We start from the raw sequence: 23780 nt of genomic DNA on the forward strand, positions 1-23780 counted from the left end.
GGTTGCCCACTAATTGGAAGGTCAGCTGGTTCAATTCCCAGCTCCTCCAGTCCGTGATGAAGTATCCTTGGCCAAGATACTGAACCCCATGTTTTAACATCAGTGTGTGAATGAGCTAGAGCAACTTTGTAGTAGTGCAAGCACTGTGTGAGTGGGTGAACGTGATGTGTAGTGATGGGGCTGCAGCAGTACACAGCAACAATGAACATGTGGAAAAAAAACATAGAGCATTTAATAAAAGAACACCGTGCAAACTTTAGAGGAGTAGGAAATTTTATTTTGAGAGCAAACATCTGGAAACAATAAAAGTCCACTGCAGATTTCATGGAATTCTAGACAGTACATGTTCAGATATCTTGCTTTTGATTGTATTGGACCAGATGAGGAGTGTACAGACTGACTGACCTGACATATTTTCTATTCTTAGGCTGCATTGTTAAAAACAACAATGTAATAATTTATGTTCATCCATCACCTGTATGATCATGTCTGTCTATTTACTGTGTTTGTGCCACTGACACCTTCAACATACAACTTCTTGCATATTTTCAACTGAAGACTTTTATACCACTTTCATTTTTCATGCAGTCCTGTAACATATCTACTGCTACCTTTGTAACATGTACACAATCAATGACACATTTTAGGTTTAGGGTGGTTAGGTTTATGCACATAAAATTGAAATTGGTTAAATAAGCCTGTCATAATTCCTCCTGTTCATGCTGGAAATTACAAGTTCCCTACTTAATACACCAATGTAAGTGATGAGGGACTAAATCAACAGTTCCCATTCTGAGTCATGTGCAGCAGTCAGCAATTTGAGATAATCAAACCAAGTGGGTATCTTCTAAAGTTAGTCTTTTTTAGCATCAAACTCCTGCTTAGCATTTCCCTGGTGTTTCTTTCTGGGCTGCTGTGGAGGGACAGTGACACAAGAGGGAATTTCATACCAAAAAGAAAATTCACACTGCTGAAACCTGCTTTCTAACAAACTTAATGTGAGTTTCTTTTTTGTGGAACTAAAGAATCATTCCGGTTGTTCAGCCTGACTGAGCTGTCATTATGAGGAATGCAGGTTGTTGAAAGCAGCTTCAGTGTCTCTGAGTTTGGCCTTCATTCGAGCAATCTTCTCCTCTTGTGCCAACTCCTTAAAGTCAAACTCCTTCACCAGTGATTTGGAGGCACAAGCTGCACCTAGAGGCTCTCTCCTGGTGCAGCTTTCGCTGCTACTTTGGTTAAATTCGCCACTTTGGATTTCCATATTACTGTCCATGTCATTGTTTTGACTGGTGCTCTCAGCTTCATCACCATCCAGGCCCTGCATCTCACATTCACCACTGTCCTTGATGGCCACCACCTCCTGCTCCCCCTCAGACTGCAACCAAGCTGGCTCCAGGGCTCCTGCTTCCTCTACCGCCCACTCTCCTCTAGCATCCTTGTGACGGTGGCTGTGGTTGTGCACTTTGTCAGTGGACTGAGGGACAGAATGAGCAGTCCTGGACGAGGACACATCCCTTACCTTGTGTGTAACATCTTTCTTCTTTTCATGGTGTGTTACTTTACAAGTGGTGTGTTTCTTCTTGGGCCTGTTGTTGTTTAGCAGCTCCTGCAGGACATACAAAGTAGTATCATTAGTTGGGATTGATAACAATGATGAGTAATTGATGGACAAAATCCACAGTCTATAGCAGGAACTTACAGCACAAGGTACACAGAAAGAGAACTTCCATTTCAGTTTTTTGTCACATCTGTATTGGTTATTGTGAATGAACACACAAACCTAACCCATACTAACATCTGACTCAATGATCACATAGGTGACAGCAGGTGATACATAGGTGTCTTTAAGTGTAAGCGTACATATAAGCACACTGACAAAGCCCCACTGTGTAAAGGCAGCCCTTAGCCTGGCTGTAGACTCCAGTCTTCTTTCACTTCCATGTTTAAAGCTATGTATGTCAAATCACCTGTCATGTTTTTCTCAGTTTTACTTTTTTAAACTGGTTTGTTGCTATGGATTGACTGTAATCACCAACTGAAATGTCACATTACCTTCCTCTGGCTTTTAGATGACGATGTGGAAGGAATGGAAGACTGGGCAGCTGGCTGTGGGTCACGTGTCTTTAGCTGACTCTGACTTCGACTGGGCTTCCTGATGGATAGGTAAATGCATCCTTGGTAGATGACAACAGCAGTTTGGCAGGTCTGTGGTGCTGAGGCCTGAGAAAACAGGGAGGTGTGAGATCTGTGTGTGGACATCTTTTTCCCCGGAGTGATATCCTTCAGCACCTCATGAGCTGCTTTGTTAGAGGAGACAAAAGACATTCGTAGTGGACCAGGTGCAGCCCGAAACTTTCTGCTCAGCAGTGAGGACATGTTTTCTGCCACACCATTTTCTGTATGGGAGGCTGGTTTCTGCCCTTTCTTCCGTATGACTACTGGACAAATCCATATGCCTTCTGGAGAGCCAGTGAGATTCCTGGAGCCCTCAGAGTCAGACAGAGGGAGGCCCATTCTTCTGAGTACTGAGTTTGGTAAGCTCCACAGAGGAATGTTTTTCACCTCAGCCTCCACTGGGATGTAGATTTCCAGTCTATCAGGAGGATCCATGCTCCGTGTATTTCCCTGTGTACACATAAACAGTTTATCAGTTTGGGTGCAGGCACCACAATCTGTGTTTTAAGCACACAGATTTTTGTTATGGAGCCACCAGTTCCCAATATTAGGACTTATACTTTCATACTATATTAGCTGGCTGAATATAACAATTTTCACAATGGTGTAGATTTGTTCTTTTTCTATTTCACATCAGCATAACTATCTTTACATTTTTCAGACAAAGTGAGAACTTCAGATCCTGCTAGGTTGTGGTAGATATTAGTTAGTATTCAATAATTAAACTGCTGAAGCAGAGTTGCTGTTAGACTTCATCCTTGCTTGACTCAGCGGTCCCTTTTTAACTGAACTACTACACATTATTACCTTTATTACATTCCTTTTACATTGGCAGGAGTTTTTGCTTTTGTAAAGTTTCAATTATTTCTTGAAGTTGTCTTGTGATGTCCTTGGTATTCTGAGGATTGAGGTGGATGAGGATGTTACTTGATGTGACATTCAAATTTGGTGGAAACTGAATGTTTAAATAAACGTTTATTTTGAAATGCAGCCCTCAATTTCCAGTATTTCATATCCTGTGATGTTCTGGAAAAGGAACTCGGTAGCTCTCAAATTATGGCTATGACCATACTTTAGTTTCCACGACTGGAACATCAATCATGCTGTTTAGTGATAATTTGTGAGAGAATAACATACATGTGTCAAGAATTATCCGTGTCAATAAAAAGTATCTTAGTAACAGGCCTAATGTTGGAGCAGACGCTGCATTAACAGTTCAGTGTTGTAAAGTTCAGGCTGCTCACACACCTGATCCGAGGAAACTTGCTAATGAAGCTAATAACAGTAAAGAGAAGATGACTTAGACTAGTAACAATGTCCGCAGTATGAAAGGTCGACATGATGAAACGCGTCCTTGTTAGATTCTTATGGCGGAGGAATATCTCTCCTACGTGAATGAGGCAGTCCTCCCCGCACAGAGTTCGCCTCATTTAAATGGCTTTGGCTTTGATAGAACACTATGATAGTGTGTCTCGTGTCTCGTGCGGATTTAAAACCCAACAAACGTCCCTTATAAAATTGACAAAGACCAGATATTAGAGCTCATACCTTGACCAGGTAATCGTTTCCAGCGTCAAAAGTGCCCGATTTGAGAATTGTTGCAGTTTCACTTCGTCGTAAAACACGCCGACTTCCGGGTCCGGTTCTTCAGAATAAAAGCGACCAAATGGCCTTACACCCTACTATTTAATCAACTCAACACAGTCTGTGATTCAAACTCATTCATTTCTCCGGCAACATTTGAAAACATAAAAGCTCTCACATTACGCGTGTCATTTCCCCACCGTTCGGTGTCTTAACGGCGTTTCTAAATATTTTTGAAACGGCGTGGCAGTTGGCTTCCTGCGCAGTATGACCGACAGAGGGCGATATCGGGTTCTTACGTCACTTTGATTACGGCTATCCAGATTGAACCACGCAGGACTCAATTCTCTAGTCCTTCTCATAGACTGTATCGTATATAAAATGCTCTCTCTCCTCTCCTCTTCTCACTATACAGTCAATGCCCACGACTTGACAAACCAAACAACCATGCACCACACAGAGCTGGCCAGACGCCTAGAGAATGGCTTTCCATACTGTCTCCAGTGTTTTTGATGCATGGATCTGAATAAATGATGGACAGATTTTAATAAGCGGCCCACCACTCAGAAGGTCGGTGGTTCGATTCCCAGTGTAGTGTAAAGCTATTTGAGTGGTCGAAAAGACTAGAAAAGCGCTATATAAGTAGAGTCCATTTACTGAAGAGTTCCATTGACAATTAAACAAATCATCTGAAGATAAACTTTAAAGGTCTGACCATTGTGGACTTTAGAAACAGGAATATTTAGATTATTTTACAACTCCATATAAACAGGGGGGGCTGGGTTACCTCGATGGACAGACTGACTAGCCCAACAGCATCTCCATTCTTAATAATGTTCTACCCATAGGCGTTTCTAGCCCATTTTTGGGGGTGCACCCCTAAATTGAATCCCAGCACCCCTAAAATTTGAGAGATTTGAATTTTTTTTCTTTACTGTATATCCTTTTTTTTTTAAACAAGCTAGAAAAGCGTCGAAACCATACAGTACTTGGTTGAAACGTAATATTTAACAAAAATACACCAACAGCAACCCCTCCGCCTCAAAATGGTTTGATCCACCCCATGCGGGCCACCTTTCCAGGGCTCTGAGCGCTCTATCTGCACAGAGCTAAGTGGTGTAAGTACATGGCTTAAACCAGGATATATGTGGCGCAAAACTTTGATCCGATCACCGATCACAGGAATCATTTATAAATCTGCCGATACCGATCACAGAATGATAAGAGACGGCTCGACTAACGTCGGCTCGGTGGCAACAAAAATATCTTGTTTAGTCGGCTTTAAAAAAATGTGAACGGGTTTTCTGATCGGCACTTTGAGAGCCCACCGATCAACCTGAGAGTCCATATCGGCCGATAAGGAGCATCCCTACTCAATACCAACACATTATTAACATTATAACACACACACACACACACAATCCAGTATCCAAAGATGATCACATACATTGTATCATAGGCAGGGTTGCCTCTCTTTTATTATTTTAGTATTATTATTTATTATTATAATTATTATTTTGTGGATTTCAAGCACTTAACTTTTTTAAGTGTATTTTTATTTATGTATTTGTATTATATAATACAGACAAAAAGGAAAAAGGCAGTCAATTTCTGTTAGTGTTTCACATGTTGTGCATTGCAATTAAAATAACAGTCCAAAAAATGAGTCCATGGTCACTTTTTTGAATGTTTGGTACTCACTATAGGAGGCTGGTTTACTCCAGAAACATACATACTGTTTATGTGTATGTTGAGGAGCTGCTGTATCAAAATGAATTGTCTTCCTTCAGAAATTAGGATTACGATATGTTTCTTTTATGTTTTCATCCATTCTTCTTTTGCTGTGGCTCAGCATTTAAATAACCTTTATCAGATTTGATGGTTTAGTCACAGACTTTCCCAAAAAGTGTTATGCTTTTCTTTCACAAATGTGGGAATGAAATTGTGTTAAAATGTGAAAAACAGTGAAATTTATCTTGCCTGGCCGGCAGCTCTCTGGGTGCTCAGCACCCCTAAACCTCTGATCCTAGAATCGCCCCTGGTTCTACCTAATATAATCTAAATATTCTATCAGTAATTAATGACAGGGTTGGACATGACATTACATTTAATAACTATTTTTTGTTAAGATAAATATCACAAAAATGTCATATTGAAAATAAATTATGGATCTGTGCTTTGTTCAAAACCACCAGTTGAGCACATGAAGCTTCTCAGTCAGAGAGAAATAACTTGTCTTGTGTACCTCTCCAGTGGCTTACTGACAATACAAAGATTATTCATTCTTAATCTCAGGATAATTTTATGTGATATAATAATCTTAACAAAAGGTGATGATGCATAGTCTTTGAAAAAGTTGAAGTTATTTTCATAAAACTAAATACATATTTTGCTGGTAAAAGTCAATCCAGTGAGGTTGGTTTTGCTTTGCTTGTTTCCTTTCAGCACCACAAGGGCCTGAAATGGAGGTAGGAGTTGCTGTAGTTTGGATGGAGAGATGCTTCTGTTGTAGTTTTGTCCCACTGACATGTTCAACATACAACTTGTTAAATATTTTCAATCAATGTAACCTTTAAGGCATAAGACGGAGGCTTCATCATCAGATGTGTTCTGAATCCTTGTAGACAAATTACAGGAATATTTTACAGGGCACTACTGCTTTAATTTTTCAGACAATCCTGTTGAATAACACATTGCCTGCTGCCTTTGTGATATGCATTAGATATAATCAATAATTTTCTGCTTTAGCCTGCTGATCTGTGTGCATTTTGAATGTAAACTTCCAGCCAACTTGAAGGAAACAAATTGCCATTATGCAGAGGCAGACATTTTCCTTATTTTCAGCTCAAAGTGCGAGTGTTTCTCCTCAGCTTTCTGAGGTGACTTGAAAAGTTGTGTTCAATGTGGACTAGATACAGTATGTGACAAAGTTTCATGCTATGATAAACAAAATGGCAGCAATGAAGCACTAACCCTTACTTAGCTCCACTTTTTCATAACTGCTAGCTTTGTGGCTATCAAACTAGAGGCTGCTGCATTCTGACTTATGGTAGTTGTATTAGTCCAACAACAACTAATAGAAGCAATAACAAATCATATACTTAAAATAACTCATTTTAACTTTTTAAGACAACTTATAATATAAACATATTATGTTGAAATATCAGTTAGAACATGAGAGTGTGATTCTCTTAGCTCAGCTCATATTGCTTCTCGTCAGTTCTATAGCTGCCTCTTTCTCTTTCAGAAATTCTCTGAGTCTTTAGATCTGTTTGTGTCTTTTCAGTTCACCAGGATCCATGGATGTTGTGGATAAACTGTCACTGGCTGGAACCTCAGTATTATATTTCTGCTTGTTCTTGGCTGTTCGACAGCTGATCCCAGATGTTTTTCCATCTTCTCTAGGAGCCTTTGTTCGCCCCCCTTTTTTACTCATCTGCTCAGTCATCCATGCCCACCTCTCTGGCTCTTCTAAACTTGTACTGGATTTCACTGCAGGCTTCAGACTACCAGGTATGCAACATGGACACATAGTGCTTTTCCTTTTCCTTCCCATTCTCCTTGTGTTTGTGTTACGATCCAAACAAGTCTGAGGCTTTAGCTGGGCTGCTGTGTCCTGTGGCTCATGGAAGTCATCCGCATCTGTGCTAGAGAAATCCTCATCTATTGGTTCCACATAGCCAATCACTGGTGCATTTTCAACATCACATGATGTTCCCTTGAGTGAACTTTGACTTGAATGGCACTTATCATTCAAAGCAAAGAGAGGTTTTGTCTTCAGTAGGAAAAGAGCACATTTGGGAGGTGAGGTATCTGTGTGAGGAGTTGGAGTGGCTGTAGAGTGGCTGCAGTGGAGACTGCTGCAGGTGTCTGTCTGTTTTTTACAGGGGCTATAAAGATGACCCTCCACTGAGCTTATGGACTCACTCTTTAAAGGCTCTGCAGGGACAGATCCAGCTGAGGCTTCATCAATCCTCTGCAGGCAAATTTTCAAATCAGCTGTAATCCCAAACATCTGCCTCAGCAGATGGTCGGCTATTTGACAGGGTTTTGATTCCAGTGAAGTTGTCCAACATGGTGCACGGTTTGGAGTGCCCTGAAAGTACGGAGACATAAAATACAGAGAATACATAAATATGATCCTGATAGTGTATCTTTATAGCTGAATTAAGATGACTCACTCGTTGTTGGTGTAGCTATCAGTGGCAAATAAAAAAATATTTTCTGACACCACATTTAGGGCTGCAACTAAAGATCAGTGTCACTATCAATTCATCTGCAGATTAATTTACTTTATGAAACATCAAAAACTGTCCATCATAAACCTCACAGAGACTTCTTCAAACGTCTTGTTTTGTTTGTAAGGGATACAGTTTTCTACTGAAGTTTGGTCCTTTATGGGCAAATTCCAGTATTTTGTTGACTTTTGAAAAATCCTTTTTTTCAGGCCACTTTCTTGACTGAAGACATGACAATTACCTGGAATCCATTCTTTTCTATATATAAACTAGATATTTTGATGCATCATAGACAATGGATTTTTTGCTGTTTAGCCAGGTTCAACTTTTTTCCCAGAACATCCTGTGTTGGGACCCCTCCAGTGCCACTGAAATAAATGAGGGGGCTGTGTTTTTCACACAATGCTAATTCCTGAACATGTTGTAACCTACAAATAAAGAGCAAGTGTTGCTCATGTTTCTTGACCCATTGGACCCACAGTATTTTTATTTATGATTTCAGGAATAACTTTGGAGAGAACAAACAAGCAGTGCTATGAAAAAAAAAAAAAACTGTAGTGAACTGTTGCTTTCTTTTAAGACTAAACCCAAAACACAGGTGGTGAAACATTGTTATCTGGTAAGTAACAATGACTTTTTAGCAACTGATGGTGAAGAAACACTGCATGCATGGGCAACACACAGCAACAAGAAGACAGTTAACATTATGGGATACCAGAGTTTTACCTGTTAAGATGATAAAGGTGAGGCTGTAATGATGTAAACATCTGAGGCGATGCATTAGAATATTTTTGGCTAAATGGCTTGTTATATCCCTATACCTGCCCCACAGTGATTGTTCAGTTAAATACATTAATTCTCTGGTTGCAGTTCCTCCAGTGTGAGGATTGGCTTCTATTCTGTTTTATGTCATTGTAAGATGAATCTCTTTGGGTTTTAAACTGTCAGATAAAACAAAACATCTGAAGAGGTCACCATGAAATGTGGGAAACTGGGAGGGAAAGTTTTCACTATTTTACAATGTTTTAGAAATCAAACAACTGAGTTACAACCCTGATTTAAGGACAGTCTTATTGTTGCATAAATCCCTGCCTGAAAACATTTCTACCAAAGACACGTAAGTATTCCACCTCCATTTTGCGGGTGTCCTGCTGTTTCTGAGAGCATGATCCACTGCTGTTGTCAGCTTCTATTTCTTCGTCAGTTTCCATTCTCTCCACCTGCTGAATGGAGGCACTCTGCTGATTCTCCATGCTTGAGTCCCCATTATTATGCATGTTCATCACTGCTGAACCACAAACATGTGTAATATTTTTGACTGTGCTGACTAAAGTGCTGTGGTCAGGTCCTTTTCCGTTAAGAGCAGAGCCGTCATCCCTGCCATCATCACCAGTTCTACCATCTAGGCTCTTTTCCTCTGTTATACTGTTCAAGCTGCTTGTGGCCGTCTGGTCTATCAAATCATGTGGTGACCGAGCCTCAGATTTGGGTGGAATATATGACACAAATATTACATTGTCGTCATCCTGAGCAGAGACTGCTGATGCTGTTTGTTGGGACAAGTCATCCAGAGCATCATCTTCACAAAGATCAATCACTTCATCTGACTCCTCTGGAATGATAAGTCTGAGGCCCTGCTGTGTTTGAGCAACAGCTGAGTTTTGAGATTGTTGGGTTGAAGATACAGTGGTTCTGTTGAATTCATAACTTTTTGTTACTGCTGTAGCTGAGCTACCTGCTCCCTTTGTAAATGGTCGGCTGCATTTTTTGGCCACAAAATAGACCTTCCCGTTGCACACGACCAAGGCATTTTCCTGTCCTTGTCCAATTTTGCCCTGACTTGACTGAGAAACTTGTTTTTTGATGGCATTACAGTGCTGGCTGGTATTTTCTCTCACTGCCACAGCTCGAAGAATCTCTGACGTGACAGAAGGAGAATGAAGATGATTCAGATTTGGAGCCGCTGGCTGTTCTCCTCTTCAATCTCCCACTTTATAGGGCTGTTGGGCCTTTGTGAAACCTTTGGAATCAGTTTTAAAGGTGGTTTCGATCCCTTTGCTGGGGGTCTATATGAAGCCTTATTTGATGTCTTAGAAGGCAGCTTGAGTGAATGAAGTCCAGAATCAACCCCTTGATCCATGGTCATGACGGGTGACACGTAGACCACACTGGGTAAGCCTGAACATGGAGAGGAGTCGGCTGATGAAGTAAAAATCTGTTTCTTGATATCTGGAGGAAGTTCAGATGCCGGGACTGTTCGAACTTGTGCATTAGAGGGAATCTGAAGGTACTGTCCTCTGGGGAGTGCTGGAGATTTCACTGTCACTGGGAGCCGAGCAGGAGGTCTAACTGAATTCCCACAGCTTGTTGCAGGTGTTGCAATTAGAGGTACTTTGGCCATGAAATTTACGGTCTGTTGCTGTGGTGGATGTTTGTTCAGTGAATTACCATGATTCAATTGTACCTGATGAGGCAAGGCACTGACAAAGGAAACCTCCTTCCTGACAAGTTGCTGAGTGGCAGAAGGACTTAAAGCTGTCTTTTTTACCATCTGAACAGGTGCTGAGGAAAAACTGACAGCTTTCTGTGGTGTAGAATCCATTCTGGGTTTGCTTATTTGATTTTGGACATATCGTCCATTGACAATTTCTACAGGAATCAGCTTCATGATGTTCCTCCCATCAGCTCCAACAGCAGGTATTGCTTGGTAGAAGACACCAGTCCCACTGAAAGAAAAAACAACAGAGCATAAAAACATGATAGTCAATTAGATGATAAAGATGATAAAGTTTAAATCTTACATTTACATTTATTTATGTGGCAGACACTTTTGTCTAAAGTAATGAAATTTTGTGTGTTCTGTCAAACAGAAAGATACACAAACATTACAGGTGTATATCTTTACAATGCTGCTGCAGTGCAGTCCTTACAGGAATAGTTCAACATTCTGGGAAACACACTCATTCCCTTTCTGTCTGAAAGTGTGATGTAATTGTTATTATCAACAGGCAGAAGACATTTTGACTTATCACAGTAGGAAAAGAATGTCACACTGCCATGGCTTATTGGGACACAGAAGAACAGAAGAGAGCCATTGTCAATGTTGTCAATAATACTTGTCAGTTCCCTATAACAAGTCAAAACGTCTGCTGTGAAAAAGGTGTAACTCATTACTTTGTGTGTACAGAAGTGCAGAGCTGGAGTCGGAATGTGGCTGGCCTGGCTGGAAGCAGGGGAAAACACCTAGCCTGCTAAACTAGGTTAACAATGTCTTGACTCCGACTAGAATAAGTATATTTCCCAGAACACTAAACTATTCCTTCAAGTTTATCAATTCTACTCATTGGTGATGTCATTCATGATAACACTTGGTATTACATGTACGTGTACATGTATGTTTTTTTTTTTTCCATGTTTACAAATATGCATATATATCTCTTGAAAGTACAATATTGGCTGATAGGCTTTAAGTGAGACCTGCTATATTACTTTATCCTTAGGCACTGTCTTCAGTTTTAAGATATCAATATTTCAATTTATTTCTTACATGTTTTGTTGAGTGTTCCTATATTATTTTACATTATTTAACCTAGATGTAAAACATATCTAAACTACTTTATTAATTTCAATCTGAGCCTTAAGGTCAAAGAAGTAGTTTGCTTCTTTATTTGTTTGTTTTGCTTTTTTGGTTGTTGTTTATTCTGATATTTCCTGTCTGACAGAAGGACCTACCATATTTTTAATCTATGCACCTGTGGCTTCTTGTATACAAGAAGCTCCAGCACAGATGGTGAGAAACTTGGTAATTTCCATATAGGGCTGGCGATTCTTACATGCATTAATAATTATGATTAAAACCAGGTTCCTTACAGGGACTGTTGTAAAAGGAAAAGTAGCTGGTGGCATATATACTCAACTTTAGTTAAGTTGAAATAAGTTAACTTAAAATCAATAAAGACGGCTATATTACAGCGAAAAGAAGGCATCAAAAATAACAAGAAATAGCCGAGCATTTGTCAGCTGTTAAAAACCTCATGACTGTACCTGTGAGCTGCGTCCATTTCTTTACTTGTGGGGCTCTTGGCTCCTGAAAGGACGTGAAACTTGACTTGTGTTGTTGAAACGACCGTCAGACATAACGAATCAGCAGCTTTAATGAAACAGGAGAATAATACGCGCTAACATTAACTGTGTTAACATGAAAGCCATGGACACCAAGAGTTTACACACAGTAACGTCAAATGCGTGCTAGTCATTCCCGTCGTTATTTCCGTCCTCAAAGTGTAAAAAAGATGCTGTCTGTGGATCACCGTGGTTCGACTTCACAAACCTTTGATTTGGTCGCACTAACAGAATGTTTCAGTGTATATTTTGCATCCGCCACTTCACCTCTCGGCTTCCGTTGCTGTATCGCATTTGTTACACCAAACTTCCGGTCTGTTACATGGGTTGTATTCAAGGTAGCAAACCATTTACATTTTTATTTTGATGTTAGGTTCGTCAGTTTTTTAAGGACAGGTTCTTTCTTTTCACTGAATACAGTTCTCTTGTTTATCTGCCATCCTTGTGTATCGGCCAAAGTCCATTTCCATTTATTCACGCCCTACAAAACGCATTTGATAGTGAATGATTTTGAACCCTCCTTTTAGCTCACACATACATGTTCCGGTTCCGCTGTGTGAGATATACAGTCTATGTGTGAAACGTATTCTTGCCTTGGGACTACAGGGACAAACGGCCGTTCTACGCATGTCGTGCGTGGCTGGCTGAAGGTTGAGAGCAGAAACTCAAATACACAGTGGGCTGAAATGAAAAAAATGCTACAAGTCAAGGGCCGGACGGGTTCAACGTTTATTGAAAACTTATTGAAACAACCTTTTTGCGCATATTGAACCTGGAACTAAGAAGGCCTATAGATTATTGCCTATAAAACAACATTAATTATGAAATAAAAACAATACATAATAAATAAATAAAAATAAAAGAAATAAAACCAGTTTCATTAATTCCTTATGGCTCTCTCTGCAGTTTTTCCACAGTAATTTCAAGTGAAAACATTTTCTACAGTGAACATTCATTACAGCTACAATATCAGCTACACAGAAGATACACAGTTTTGCCCTTTACATCCGCGGACATTATACTGTGCCTCCCACCTGTCTTGAAAACCCCTGTTTTCAAAGTCCACTCGTTTAGCCATTTATTGGGGGAGAGGGATAGCTGAGAGTTGACATGAGCGGTGTGTAATACCATAAGACTGCTGATGAACGAGTGGGGCACGCTTTCCCGGCCCGTGATTGACGTGCCGCCGCACGGGCAGTGCATTATGGGACTTGTAGTATTACGGTGGTGCGTGCGATATACCGGTGGGCCAGCTCTAATAGTAAACAGATTTTGTCATGCGGGCCAAAGATAATTCATTCACCGGCCAGATGTGGCCCGCGGGCCTTTAGTTTGACACATGTGCAGTACACCTATATGTTTATTAATAAACCTTTATTTAGTCAGGTTGAGAACGAGATTTTCTTGAGTGACTTGAGTATATTATAATTTTTTAAAATGTGCAACATCTATCGTGATAATTACAGTAATACCATAGTAGTAGCACAATAAGAATAAAAATAGTAGTACTAATATATGAATAATAAGTAATATGATACATTGTTAAATCAGTTTTAAAAATGTAAAACAGTCATGATCAGGACCAGAGTGTCAAGCTTCAATGTAAATTAATTCCAAATGTATGGTCCTAAGATCTAAAAGTAGTCTTTCCCAGATTAGAATTAATGCTAGGGACCTTTTAATTCGATAAAAACAAATGCTGATCTCCTGTAATGGAAGGGGAAGATCAACCCATTTACTGATACAGAATACAGTGATGAGTGCCATAGATGTCTCCAGTTATAAATCTAGGGGCTGAAAGGTAGATAGCATTTAGGGGCGTAAGAGTGGATATTGCCACATGCCAGTAAATCAGTAAACTATATGCTTGTATATGGAAAACTATTGATGTTTATTTGGTGAATGAATGACATCAGGGACACCATGAAGCAGATGGCTCACAGAGTACTGTGTATACTCTCAGCTTACCATTTAAGTGTAGTGCACCTTGTAAAGATTCAGTGCCAGAGATGTTCAAGATCTTTTGAGATGATAGTACAATAAACTTGTGCAGGCCTCCAACTATTGCAGGCCCCAAAGCATCTGCATTACCTGCATATATGGTAGTTATGCTTCTGCAACACCGTAATCTTACTCTGAGAGAAAGACTGCTTCCACAACACCCAAGTCCACAAAACATAGGGAAACAAGCCTTGTTTCTGTATAAAAACCCAAGTACTGTTCTTCATTTTTTAAATCAGTGCATCAATATGTGGTTTAATGCTGTGAGACACCTAAATATTTAGAATGCCAGACTCTTTCAGTGACTGTACCATTTGAAGTGCAAATATGGCATATGCAGTACATATACAGTGTACTCTGCCCAAGTTTTTGGAACTTTAGATCTTAAGATCTCCATCCATGAAGCGCTGGATTCACACAATGTCCTGCAATTACCTGTCATATCTGAAACTTTTGGGTCATTAACTGACTAATTACAAATGAATTCAGTTAAATAATTTGCATACATCAAATTGCACATTTAATCATCAGCATTAATATTTCAATATACAATTCATTTGCTGGCCCTTAAGTCTACAGATGCCGAGCATGTCACTAGCAGTAAGATACTATAGCTTAAATTTTTCTCTGACTGACATTACAGTTCACCAGTATTTTAGGATAGGTATGCCTGAAAACTGTATAAACTGGAATGAAAACGATATAAAGACACATGCTCTTTAAGAGGTCTTTGGAGCTGGCTCAAAGGTTCAGTGTGCATGTTAGAAGGCACAATTTGACATGTTTTGTGGTGTTAATCTTTTTTTGTGTATGTACGATAGGGGAGGGACAGTGGGTCGCTGGTTAACAGTGTCGATCCTACAATGGAACCATACAGTATGCTAAGTTGTTTCTGGGGTTCTCCCTTTGTCTGTGTGAGTTTCCTTCTTCGGTCCAAAGACATGCAGACAGGTGAAGCAGGAAATCTAAACTGCATTAAGTTGTAAGCGTGAATGTAAATGTCTGACTAGTAGCCCAGATGAAAGACTGTCATGTTAGGTGTCTTAGCAACTTATATGGAAAAAAACAACAATGTTTGTCTGATCAAGTAAGTAACTGCCCCTGGTGCCATAAGTTATGTAAACGGGACATATGTTTTCTCTTTGCAGTAGTAGTGCTGTAATACAACTTGCCAAAAAAAATTTATGAGCCGGTCAGTGACTGGACATTTGTGATAAGATGAATGGCCTGTTTGAAAATTAGTGCAATTTTCTTTATATCTTGATTACTGTGGTTTGATTTAGTGAAGAGACCAACAATCAGTCCCATTAGTATCACATTCATGTCAGAATGCTCAGTCCTTGTTGGCCAGCAGATCATCCAGAATACGCTCACACATGTACAGGCAGCGAGGAACATGGAAGAACCCTGAACAAAAGAGCAGAAATACAGTTATCTTACAGACCCTCAGGGTGCCCTAAAGCTCCAGGTTCAGTGAGTGGCAATTAGTTTGTGGAAATCTGTTTATAGTCTACATACATATCAGTAGAACTCACTTTTATGAGTAATTAAGAGTTTTGGTTTTACACAGTGCTCAAACCTAGGATAGTACCTTGTTTTCTGTTTTTGGTCAAGCAATGCAGCTAAAAACTGTTATATTCATGGTTTTCATTTCATTGAAGCAATTTGACAGGTTTTTCTGTTGCTTTGGCATTCAGTCAGTTCCACATTTGAATTATGTCCTTACCTTTAAAGGGGCCTCCTTTAAAATCCAGGGCTAGTTTCCCTTCTTGTGTCAAATAGCCAAACCATTCACCATTCTTAGCATCAGGAAACTGCACAGAACCAGGCACATGTACAGTGTATTAGAACTACAGTGCATTCACACAAAATCAGCATGTAGCAAGCATCAAAGGTTGAGTCATCCACTTAAAAACATACACCCTCCTAGCACCTCTGTGCAGTCTCTCCCATTATAGCATGGGTTGCCAGATGTCTGTATACAGACCTGATGGTACCACACCTGACAGCCTCTTTAGGCCTATTCCACTGGACATGATGACCCATCACTTAAGGTGTTTGGCTCTGTCCAGGAGGGGAATAATTCTAACTTCAATTCTTCTTGACGTGACCACTTGTTTTTATATTTCTGTTTGTGTACAGACTAAACAAATGAGATACAACATTGTTAACCAGTGATCTTTAAATTGAGCTGACAGGTTTATTTTTGAACTTTGGTTTCCCCCTCTTTCCAGTGTTTATGAGAAGTTAAGCTAACAACTTCTTGACTCCAGCTCTAATTAATCTGAACATCTCACTCACACAAGGAAAGAATAAGCCTATTTCCCAAAATGTTGAATTATACCTTAAAATAAGAAATGAAAAACGTGCAGTTGTCTACTGTTCCTCATTGGAACCACAGTATAAACTCACATGGCTGAAGGTGTACTCAAAAACTTGGAAGAATCTGTCCAGCAGCTCTGGTTTCTTTGTTTGACTGTAAGCCATCAGGAAGGCAATGAGAGCCTCACAGTGAGGCCACCACAGCTTCATACTCCACTCCAACTAGTCAGATACACAGACATTTGATACATTTTGTAAACTTAGTGATCAACCAAATGCGTACAATATCTACTATTTCAAGCAAACTGAAATAGTATCCACTGTCAAGACAACCATCACATGTAGATGATTGGTTCACCTGTGTTGGGCAGTGACCATCCACATCTAGAAAGTAGAAGAGGCCACCGTGCTCTTTATCCCAGCCGCACTGATAAGGCAGCTCCATAAACTTGTCAATGGCAGTCCTCTGGAGCTCCTCATCCCCCCACTCTGTGCTGTACTGAAGCAGGAACCAGCCTGCTTCCAGGGCGTGGCCTGAGTCAGCACAAGTTATCATGTTGGGAAAGAGCAAGAGGGAAAATGTTGAGGTAGGCAACTAAAAACTATGAACAGGAAAAGAGTTTGACCTTAGTTTCCTCATCTCTCTACTATTTTTTTTCCATTATCTGGCTGACTGGTCAGCAGACAGTAGACTGTTATTTACCTGGGTTCTGCAGTCGGCCCTGGCAACCCGGCAGCTCTGTTTTGTCCAGTGACACATTCTCTAAAATAGCTGTGCCATCTCTCTGTGCCAAGTTACAGAAGAAGAAAAACACTGTTTCACTTTATTAATTCGACAATCTTCTACTACCAAGTCAAAGAGAAAATGTAACCATTGACTACTGTACAAAAATAAAATGAAGAGCTGTAATAAAGTGTAATTTTCCTTTAAGAATACTGCCATGGTTAACTGGGTGACAAAGCATAAGTTTTGTCAAATGGCATGTTACTGGTGGAATCAGTAAGATCTATCAAGTTGCTTTCAAGGTGAAATTGTTTACACGTTGCGTTACGCGTTGCCTTGCCAAGAGAAGTTGCGTCACTTTGACCTTGCACGCCTAGTTTCTCCACAGCAGAGCCAAATACAGTATTCCCAGAACCAGACTTTGTAGCTGCCTATCTGCCTTGACTGGTTGGGTTGAGAAAGAGAGCGAAAGAGCGAGAGAGAGAGAGAGAGAGAGAGAGAGAGAGACTGTCTGGTGTGACCAGCACATGATACTCAAAAGATACATTTCCTATGTAATATTCTTTTAAGCTATGTGTTAATATGTATGATAAACTAACCAACTTCACTGTCATTGCCTCATGAAGTGGAGTCACAAATTGCCCTACTTGTAATTATGCAATGTAACTGTGGCAAGCTATGCTAACCACAAAGCATCAGTCATGTCCTCTGTGTCCATTTCCGTACCTGGATGTGCTGTAGAATCTGCTGTACACACCAGCTGCCCAGCTCTCTGTACTTCTGAAACACCTCCTGACCTCGGCCTTCAGTGAGCTGTTGTACCAGACACAACAGCATCATGGGAACTGCCATGCTGTTGACGGGAAAGTCTCCGGGAAGCTGGGGCCTGCCCAGGCCTGACGAGTCTACTCGAACCCAGTAGATTATTTGCTCCATCATCTGTTCTGCCTCCAGCTAGTATCATAACAGAGCAGAAAGTATTCTGTCAGAGTGACAGTGTGATAATAAAACATGTTCAGGCATGTTTACCTGGAGATGAAACTTTCTGTAATGTAAGCTGAATCACTAGTAAACTGTGCAGAATGTCCTCATGTCACAACAAATGTTAGCTGGCAATGCAACACAGGCCCTAACCCCCTAATAATTCATAAACTAATTGAAGCTGACAATAAAAGCATTCCCCTCATCTTTTATCTTCAGATTTGTTCATGTATAATCTATGCTGTAATAATGAAAATGGGCTGTCAGAAATTAGTTGTCCTCACTTATTCAAGCATTGCAAATGTCTGTCCCTGTGGAGTATTACTCGGGTTTGTTAGACTAAGTTTTAAAATTTAAAAAGATATAAGTATTTTTTGGCAGATCCAAATGCATGTATGAACTGACACTGAAGATCTAACAGTATAAACAGCTAGTATGTCTCATAATTGTTTGTTAAGTAAATGAAAAAACATGGAAAAAATAGATTTGAAAATTCAACAGCAGATTGACCACAACTACAAAATATAAGTAAAATTACTATTAAGGATTTGCTATTGGTATATTTTGGTATATTTTCAGATAAAGTCCTTATTCATTGTGGCTCACACAATATGTAGACTACATATCACTGTATTTCTTAAGAACTAGATATAAAGTATCATGGCTCTGATGATGTCAGCAGTTACATTATGGTGGGGAATCTTATGTTTGTTGCACTGTCACAACAATGTCAAAAAGACATTTGAGACAGGCACAAATCTAATACATGTTACAACACAATGGTCCCAGTTTGAATCTGTCTCTCTAAGACACTTTGTGTTTCAGTATGTCATAAATCTCAACTACAACAGAGAGGGTCTGTTATAATCTGTCATGCAGTTCCAAAATACTGCAGTATTCTAAGTTACTTTTTCAAGTTTAAAGTAGTTTTCAAAAAACCTTGTCCAGTACCAAGTGCACGAGGAAAAGTCAAGGGTGTCACCTAACTTGAGGCCCATTAATAATCATGTCATATTTTATGGAAATCTCATCCACAGTTATCTCATGGCAAAATGTGGTCCTAGAAACTATAGCAGGAACTATCACGAAGGCAGTGATGAGTACTGTGGCAGATGTTTATACATCTGTCTGTGAACAGACTTTGTCAACACGACAACCATGCAAGATACAGTGACGAACCTTCACAGATGTGTAGTTGAGATCAAATGAAGGCCGAGTATTAAGATGGGTGTGGTTTGATATTTGTAACTTCCTATCTACAAATAACAAACCTGCAGCCAGAAGTCTGAGTGACATGTGACCTCTCAGGGTTAAACCAAAAAAACAATCTCAAACTTTGAGCTAGTAAAATGTTGCTAGGCTTTAACAAGTTTAAAGAGGCAAGATCAAGGAAGTGTTACAGATGCTGTATAAATAAAGTTTTGCATTTTCACATATTTTTTACATTTATACCTGCATGTCCTTGTCATCAGTGACCCTACTCAGTTCATCCATGGCCATGATGTAGAAACACTCACTGAATATAGTCCTCTGAATTTTGACTGCTTTACCATCTCTTGTTAAGCAGAAGGCACATTTCCACTGACCACTGCTGCCGGACACACGAGCGAACTTCCTGAGGAATGCTCCTCCTAAGATGCAAAAACAACAATGTAACATTAACTTATGGTTGGACACATCAGTATAAGCAATGAGTATAAAGCCTTTTTCAGAGAAGAATTCTTAAAACTGATGGCTTAATCTGCCTGTTCAAGTAGCTATCATTCTGGCATAGGTGTTGCATATAAATTCATTGTGGCTTTATTCAAACATGGACCAAAACAAACAGGACCGAACAGGCTCACCACCTGCAATTGGATTTTTCATGGTGGAAATTTTCATAAGCATCTTTCATGAGACATCGATATATTTATCCATGAGTCCTGGTTAAGCTCTTTTTCTGGCCTCAATTAAGAAGAACCCATGCCTCCCTGTGGACATAGCCTTGTACTGTAAAACCCTTTTAAAGCTCCTTAGCTAACATTCACCACAGCACTGAGACTGCTCTCATCAAAACGATCACTAACGACCTTCTCATTGCCGGTTACTACAGCCACATCAGCATCCTCATCCTCCTGGACCTTTCTGCAGCCTTTGATACTGTACTCTCCCACCTTTCTGGCTACCTTGGCATCACTGGTTCAGCACTCTCCTGGTTTCAGTCTGACCTCTCTAACCAAACACAGTCTGTCCCCTGCTGCACCCGTGTCCCAGTTAACCACAGTGTAAACAACATCAGAACATCCAGAATTTTACAGTGACAATATACTAATATCAAAATATCTGAATAAACATGTAAACAACTAATTTGTATCTCTGATTTGTTCATGCAAAACATCAGGTAAACATCACACCTGCTCAACATCAGCATGGCAGCATTTCATGAGCATGAGGTCATACAGATCACCATGGAGAAATCAAATTCTATTGATTGATCAGAAATCACTACCATTTAAGTCATTTGCTGGACTTAAACTAGCCCTGCTCTGACTCAACGAGTTAGAGTAGAATCAAGCTTAAGATTTCTACGTACCAGCTTTTGCTGCTTCAAGGATTTCAGGCTTGCGGAAGCGATCCATAGTTCGGTACAGGCGGCAATACATCCACACCTGTGAAAGAAATATCATAACATCTGATGACCACATTTCATAGAGTGGATTGCTTGTTTTACTCTGCCAGAACCCGTACAGGGACTTACCTGTCTACCCTGCAGCCAGACATACTTCAGCTCATCATAAACCTTCCCATCTCTCCCAATACAAGTGAAGAAGCCTCTGAAACAGGAAGCAGATTTAAGTTGATCACAAGGTTACAGACTGTGTACACACTATAAACTGTCACATAAAACTGCTTGGCATGCAAGTGGATAGTACTAAAAAGACATGAGTCAACATTTTCATTTCAAAAGCATTCAAGTGTAACTACAGTACCCATGCACAGTGTCATGAGAGTATTTGAGCCAGAAGTTCACTGTGTTATCCAGTTCTGTGCGAATCCGCTCTCGACTCTCTTCCAGCCTCACCACAGACATTGTTCCTTTCAGAAAAAAACATGGAGATCAGCTTGTGGTGAGAGGAATTCTGTATGACACTCTGTTTACCTTTGCCTTACTTATAAGAATACTTAACACCTTATGGAACAGGAATTGAGACTTTGGCTTAAGAAATGACCTATGGGAGAGGCCTTGATGAAGAGAGGCCTGAGGAAAGCAGGAAATAGTAGGAGTCTGGCTTGATCAGGTGTGAGGCCTCGGGAATCCCTGCAGCAGAACCCTGGGCTTTCTGCTGGCAGCAATTGTTTGTCTGAGTGAAATGCGATTCTCTTTATTTCAGAATATTTCTGTTTGTAGTAAATGGATTTAGTTACTTCTGCTTAAATCAGAATAGCAGAATCAGAATAATAGTCACATATTTGGGTCCTATGTATTTAATTTACAATGTTACCTATATTCTGCTTAAAAACAGCATCAGTTGCCAGCCATCCTAATCAACAATAAATCACAACTGAAGCAACTCTCAAGGTGTCTCATTGTGCCTGGCCACACAACTCACACTTCATACAGTCCATGACAAACTATTTTACAGCATGAGTCAATATTTTTTGGAAGAATGGTTTTCCAGCCGTCCAGCAGAAGGACTTGTAGCTGCTCTGTAGGCTCATGGTGACCAAACACCTCACTGAGACACTTCATGTTGGTTTTTCCATTCAGTTGTCACCAGTCTGTGTGTGTATACACACACACTAAGTTAGCAAGCCACAGGCCACTATCATGTCATGTCCTTAATGGATTCAGCAGCAACTGTTCTGAGCCTGAATCACCTGAAATAATATTAGTTAATATTATTATATTTTGTAATAATGTTTGCTCACAAAATAAAACTGAGCAAGATGTAGAGTTCTATGCCACAACTAATCACTGATTCATTCTAATGTAAGATTTCTGGTTTTAGGGCTGCATGTTGTTTAAAATGGGCTTCAGTGCTTTTACTAAAAAAACATTATCTGATAACACGCTCTGAATCAAGATGGTGACAGTGAAAGCTCGAGCAGACTTGCAGAAATGGAAAGAAACTAAGTGCATTCATAAAAGTAGCGCATTTAAATACAATTCTGAGGTGTCTGTACTTGATTATTCCCATTTTACGCTAGTTATTTTGTAGATAAGCACTGTCCACATTGAACATGTCATCACTGGTTTAAGTGATAATGAACACTGAGTTTTCACAGGAATGCTCACCCAGCGTATGGCACTGTTGACTGCACAGTGACAAGTTGAGTAGCTTCCACCGCCGCGTTCAATGTAATTTTTAAACGTAGAGTTCTAACACTGAGGCAGGCCAATCACTACTTTTACACAAGCACCCACGCAAGCATGGGTGAGGGAAGTTTGTTGTTTTGATGAAGTAACACGGTGAAGGCTAAACGCACAAACCGGAATACTGTCTCATTTGTGAGAGCTTGACGAATCGTTCGCCATCAAAAATCAATATTCAAGTTAGCAAGCTCGCCATATTTTGTTTTTTATACAAATAATCCGACCAAACGTTAGTGACTTCTTGTTCCCTGGTCTTGTTAAAAAAAAAAAAAAAAAAAAAAAGCTTGTAAAACGAGTCTTCTGCTGTTAGTCACGATGCACCGTGTAGCGGAGCAGTGGCTTCTTCTGTTTGTCACGTTACTGTCCGTGTCAGCTGCAGAGAGAAGACATCAGTCTAAACCTGCACGCAAACATGTCCTTACCTTCAGGTCCAAGTGAAGCTCGGACAGCAGAGAACGCTGTGTGCAGTGTGTCCGCTGTCTGTGGTGACCAGTTGTCATATGACCAGCGAGCTCCGGCTCTGGGAGAGGAAGTGGAAGGCGGATCTCAGCACAGAGTGCTTCTGCTGAAGTCAACGCTGTGGAGCTAAACTGTCAAAAGACTAGGATGTGCATAAGTAGCATAAAATGTAGAATAATACAATGTAGAGTAGAGGTCAGGAAGGTTAGTATCAGGTTAGAGGTGTGCAATAATGGTGGAAATGAGAGAGAAACCAAGCGCAGGTGGAGGTGGGCACATTTAAAAAAACAAGGGCCATTTAAAGCCATGTCTCTAGTTTAAGTTAAATTGTTTAGTGTAAGAAAAGCCAAATACACAATCTTACTGGTTCTGATTTGAGAATTTATTAATACATAACCAAATAGCCATAAACAAATCATGTATTTTAATTTAAACTGGTGAAAAGGAGAAGCTGTAACAGACAGGTTGGTTTCTCATTTCTACAGCTATCAGCAATGTCCTGCACACAGGTCATCATTTTACTGAAGTCTGAGTTTAAAGTATCCTTTGAAGTGTCTTCAGTCACAGTGTAATCAGTAGCTGCACAGTTGTGATTGATGTGGAAGGTTCTGCTTGGGGATGTTTTAGTTTTAGAAACACACTGTCCCGGGTCTTCTGGAGACCATCAGGTGTCACTTAGTACAAAAGAGGCATTGAACAGATCATTGCTATATGAAGAGCTCCACTGACACACTACTAATGAAATCTGGACTTTACCTTCAGAAAATGCAAAGATATTGCACAATATCTCTATTTACATAGGCCTTTTTCAAACCATATT

General features: G+C 40.0%; 2 protein-coding genes across 2 annotated transcripts; both read right to left on the reverse strand.

The window, feature by feature from the left end:
- Positions 1-255: 255 nt before the first annotated feature.
- si:dkeyp-110g5.4 (uncharacterized protein LOC561637 homolog) lies at positions 256-12422 on the reverse strand. The gene is given in 6 exon segments (XM_051070977.1): positions 256-1606; positions 2053-2625; positions 7037-7855; positions 9128-9952; positions 9955-10723; positions 12042-12422. Coding segments are annotated over 6 exon segments (3549 nt in total). The 5' UTR covers positions 12059-12422; the 3' UTR covers positions 256-1060.
- Positions 12423-14614: 2192 nt separating this feature from the next.
- On the reverse strand, positions 14615-23089 carry renbp (renin binding protein). Its single transcript, XM_018701581.2, has 11 exons — positions 22924-23089; positions 21117-21222; positions 20885-20960; positions 20720-20795; positions 19600-19778; positions 17893-18120; positions 17146-17227; positions 16801-16976; positions 16533-16664; positions 15847-15934; positions 14615-15527 (listed from the first exon to the last, which is right to left on the reverse strand). Exons 2-11 carry the CDS (start codon positions 21215-21217, stop codon positions 15454-15456), a joined length of 1212 nt encoding a protein of 403 aa, XP_018557097.1. The 5' UTR covers positions 21218-21222; positions 22924-23089; the 3' UTR covers positions 14615-15453.
- Between the last annotated feature and the right edge of the window lie 691 nt (positions 23090-23780).

The sequence above is a fragment of the Lates calcarifer genome, linkage group LG6 (genome assembly GCF_001640805.2).
Source record: "Lates calcarifer isolate ASB-BC8 linkage group LG6, TLL_Latcal_v3, whole genome shotgun sequence".
NCBI lineage: Eukaryota > Metazoa > Chordata > Actinopteri > Centropomidae > Lates > Lates calcarifer.

Coding starts and splice junctions, on each gene's coding strand:
- renbp (XM_018701581.2), bottom strand. CDS start 21,217: ATGTCTGTGGTGAGGCTGGAAGAGAGTCGAGAGCGGATTCGCACAGAA. Junction 18,121..19,599: donor CTGATGACAAGGACATGCAG/GTATAAATGTAA, acceptor TTATGATACTAG/CTGGAGGCAGAACAGATGAT. Junction 16,665..16,800: donor ATGGTCACTGCCCAACACAG/GTGAACCAATCA, acceptor GTATCTGACTAG/TTGGAGTGGAGTATGAAGCT.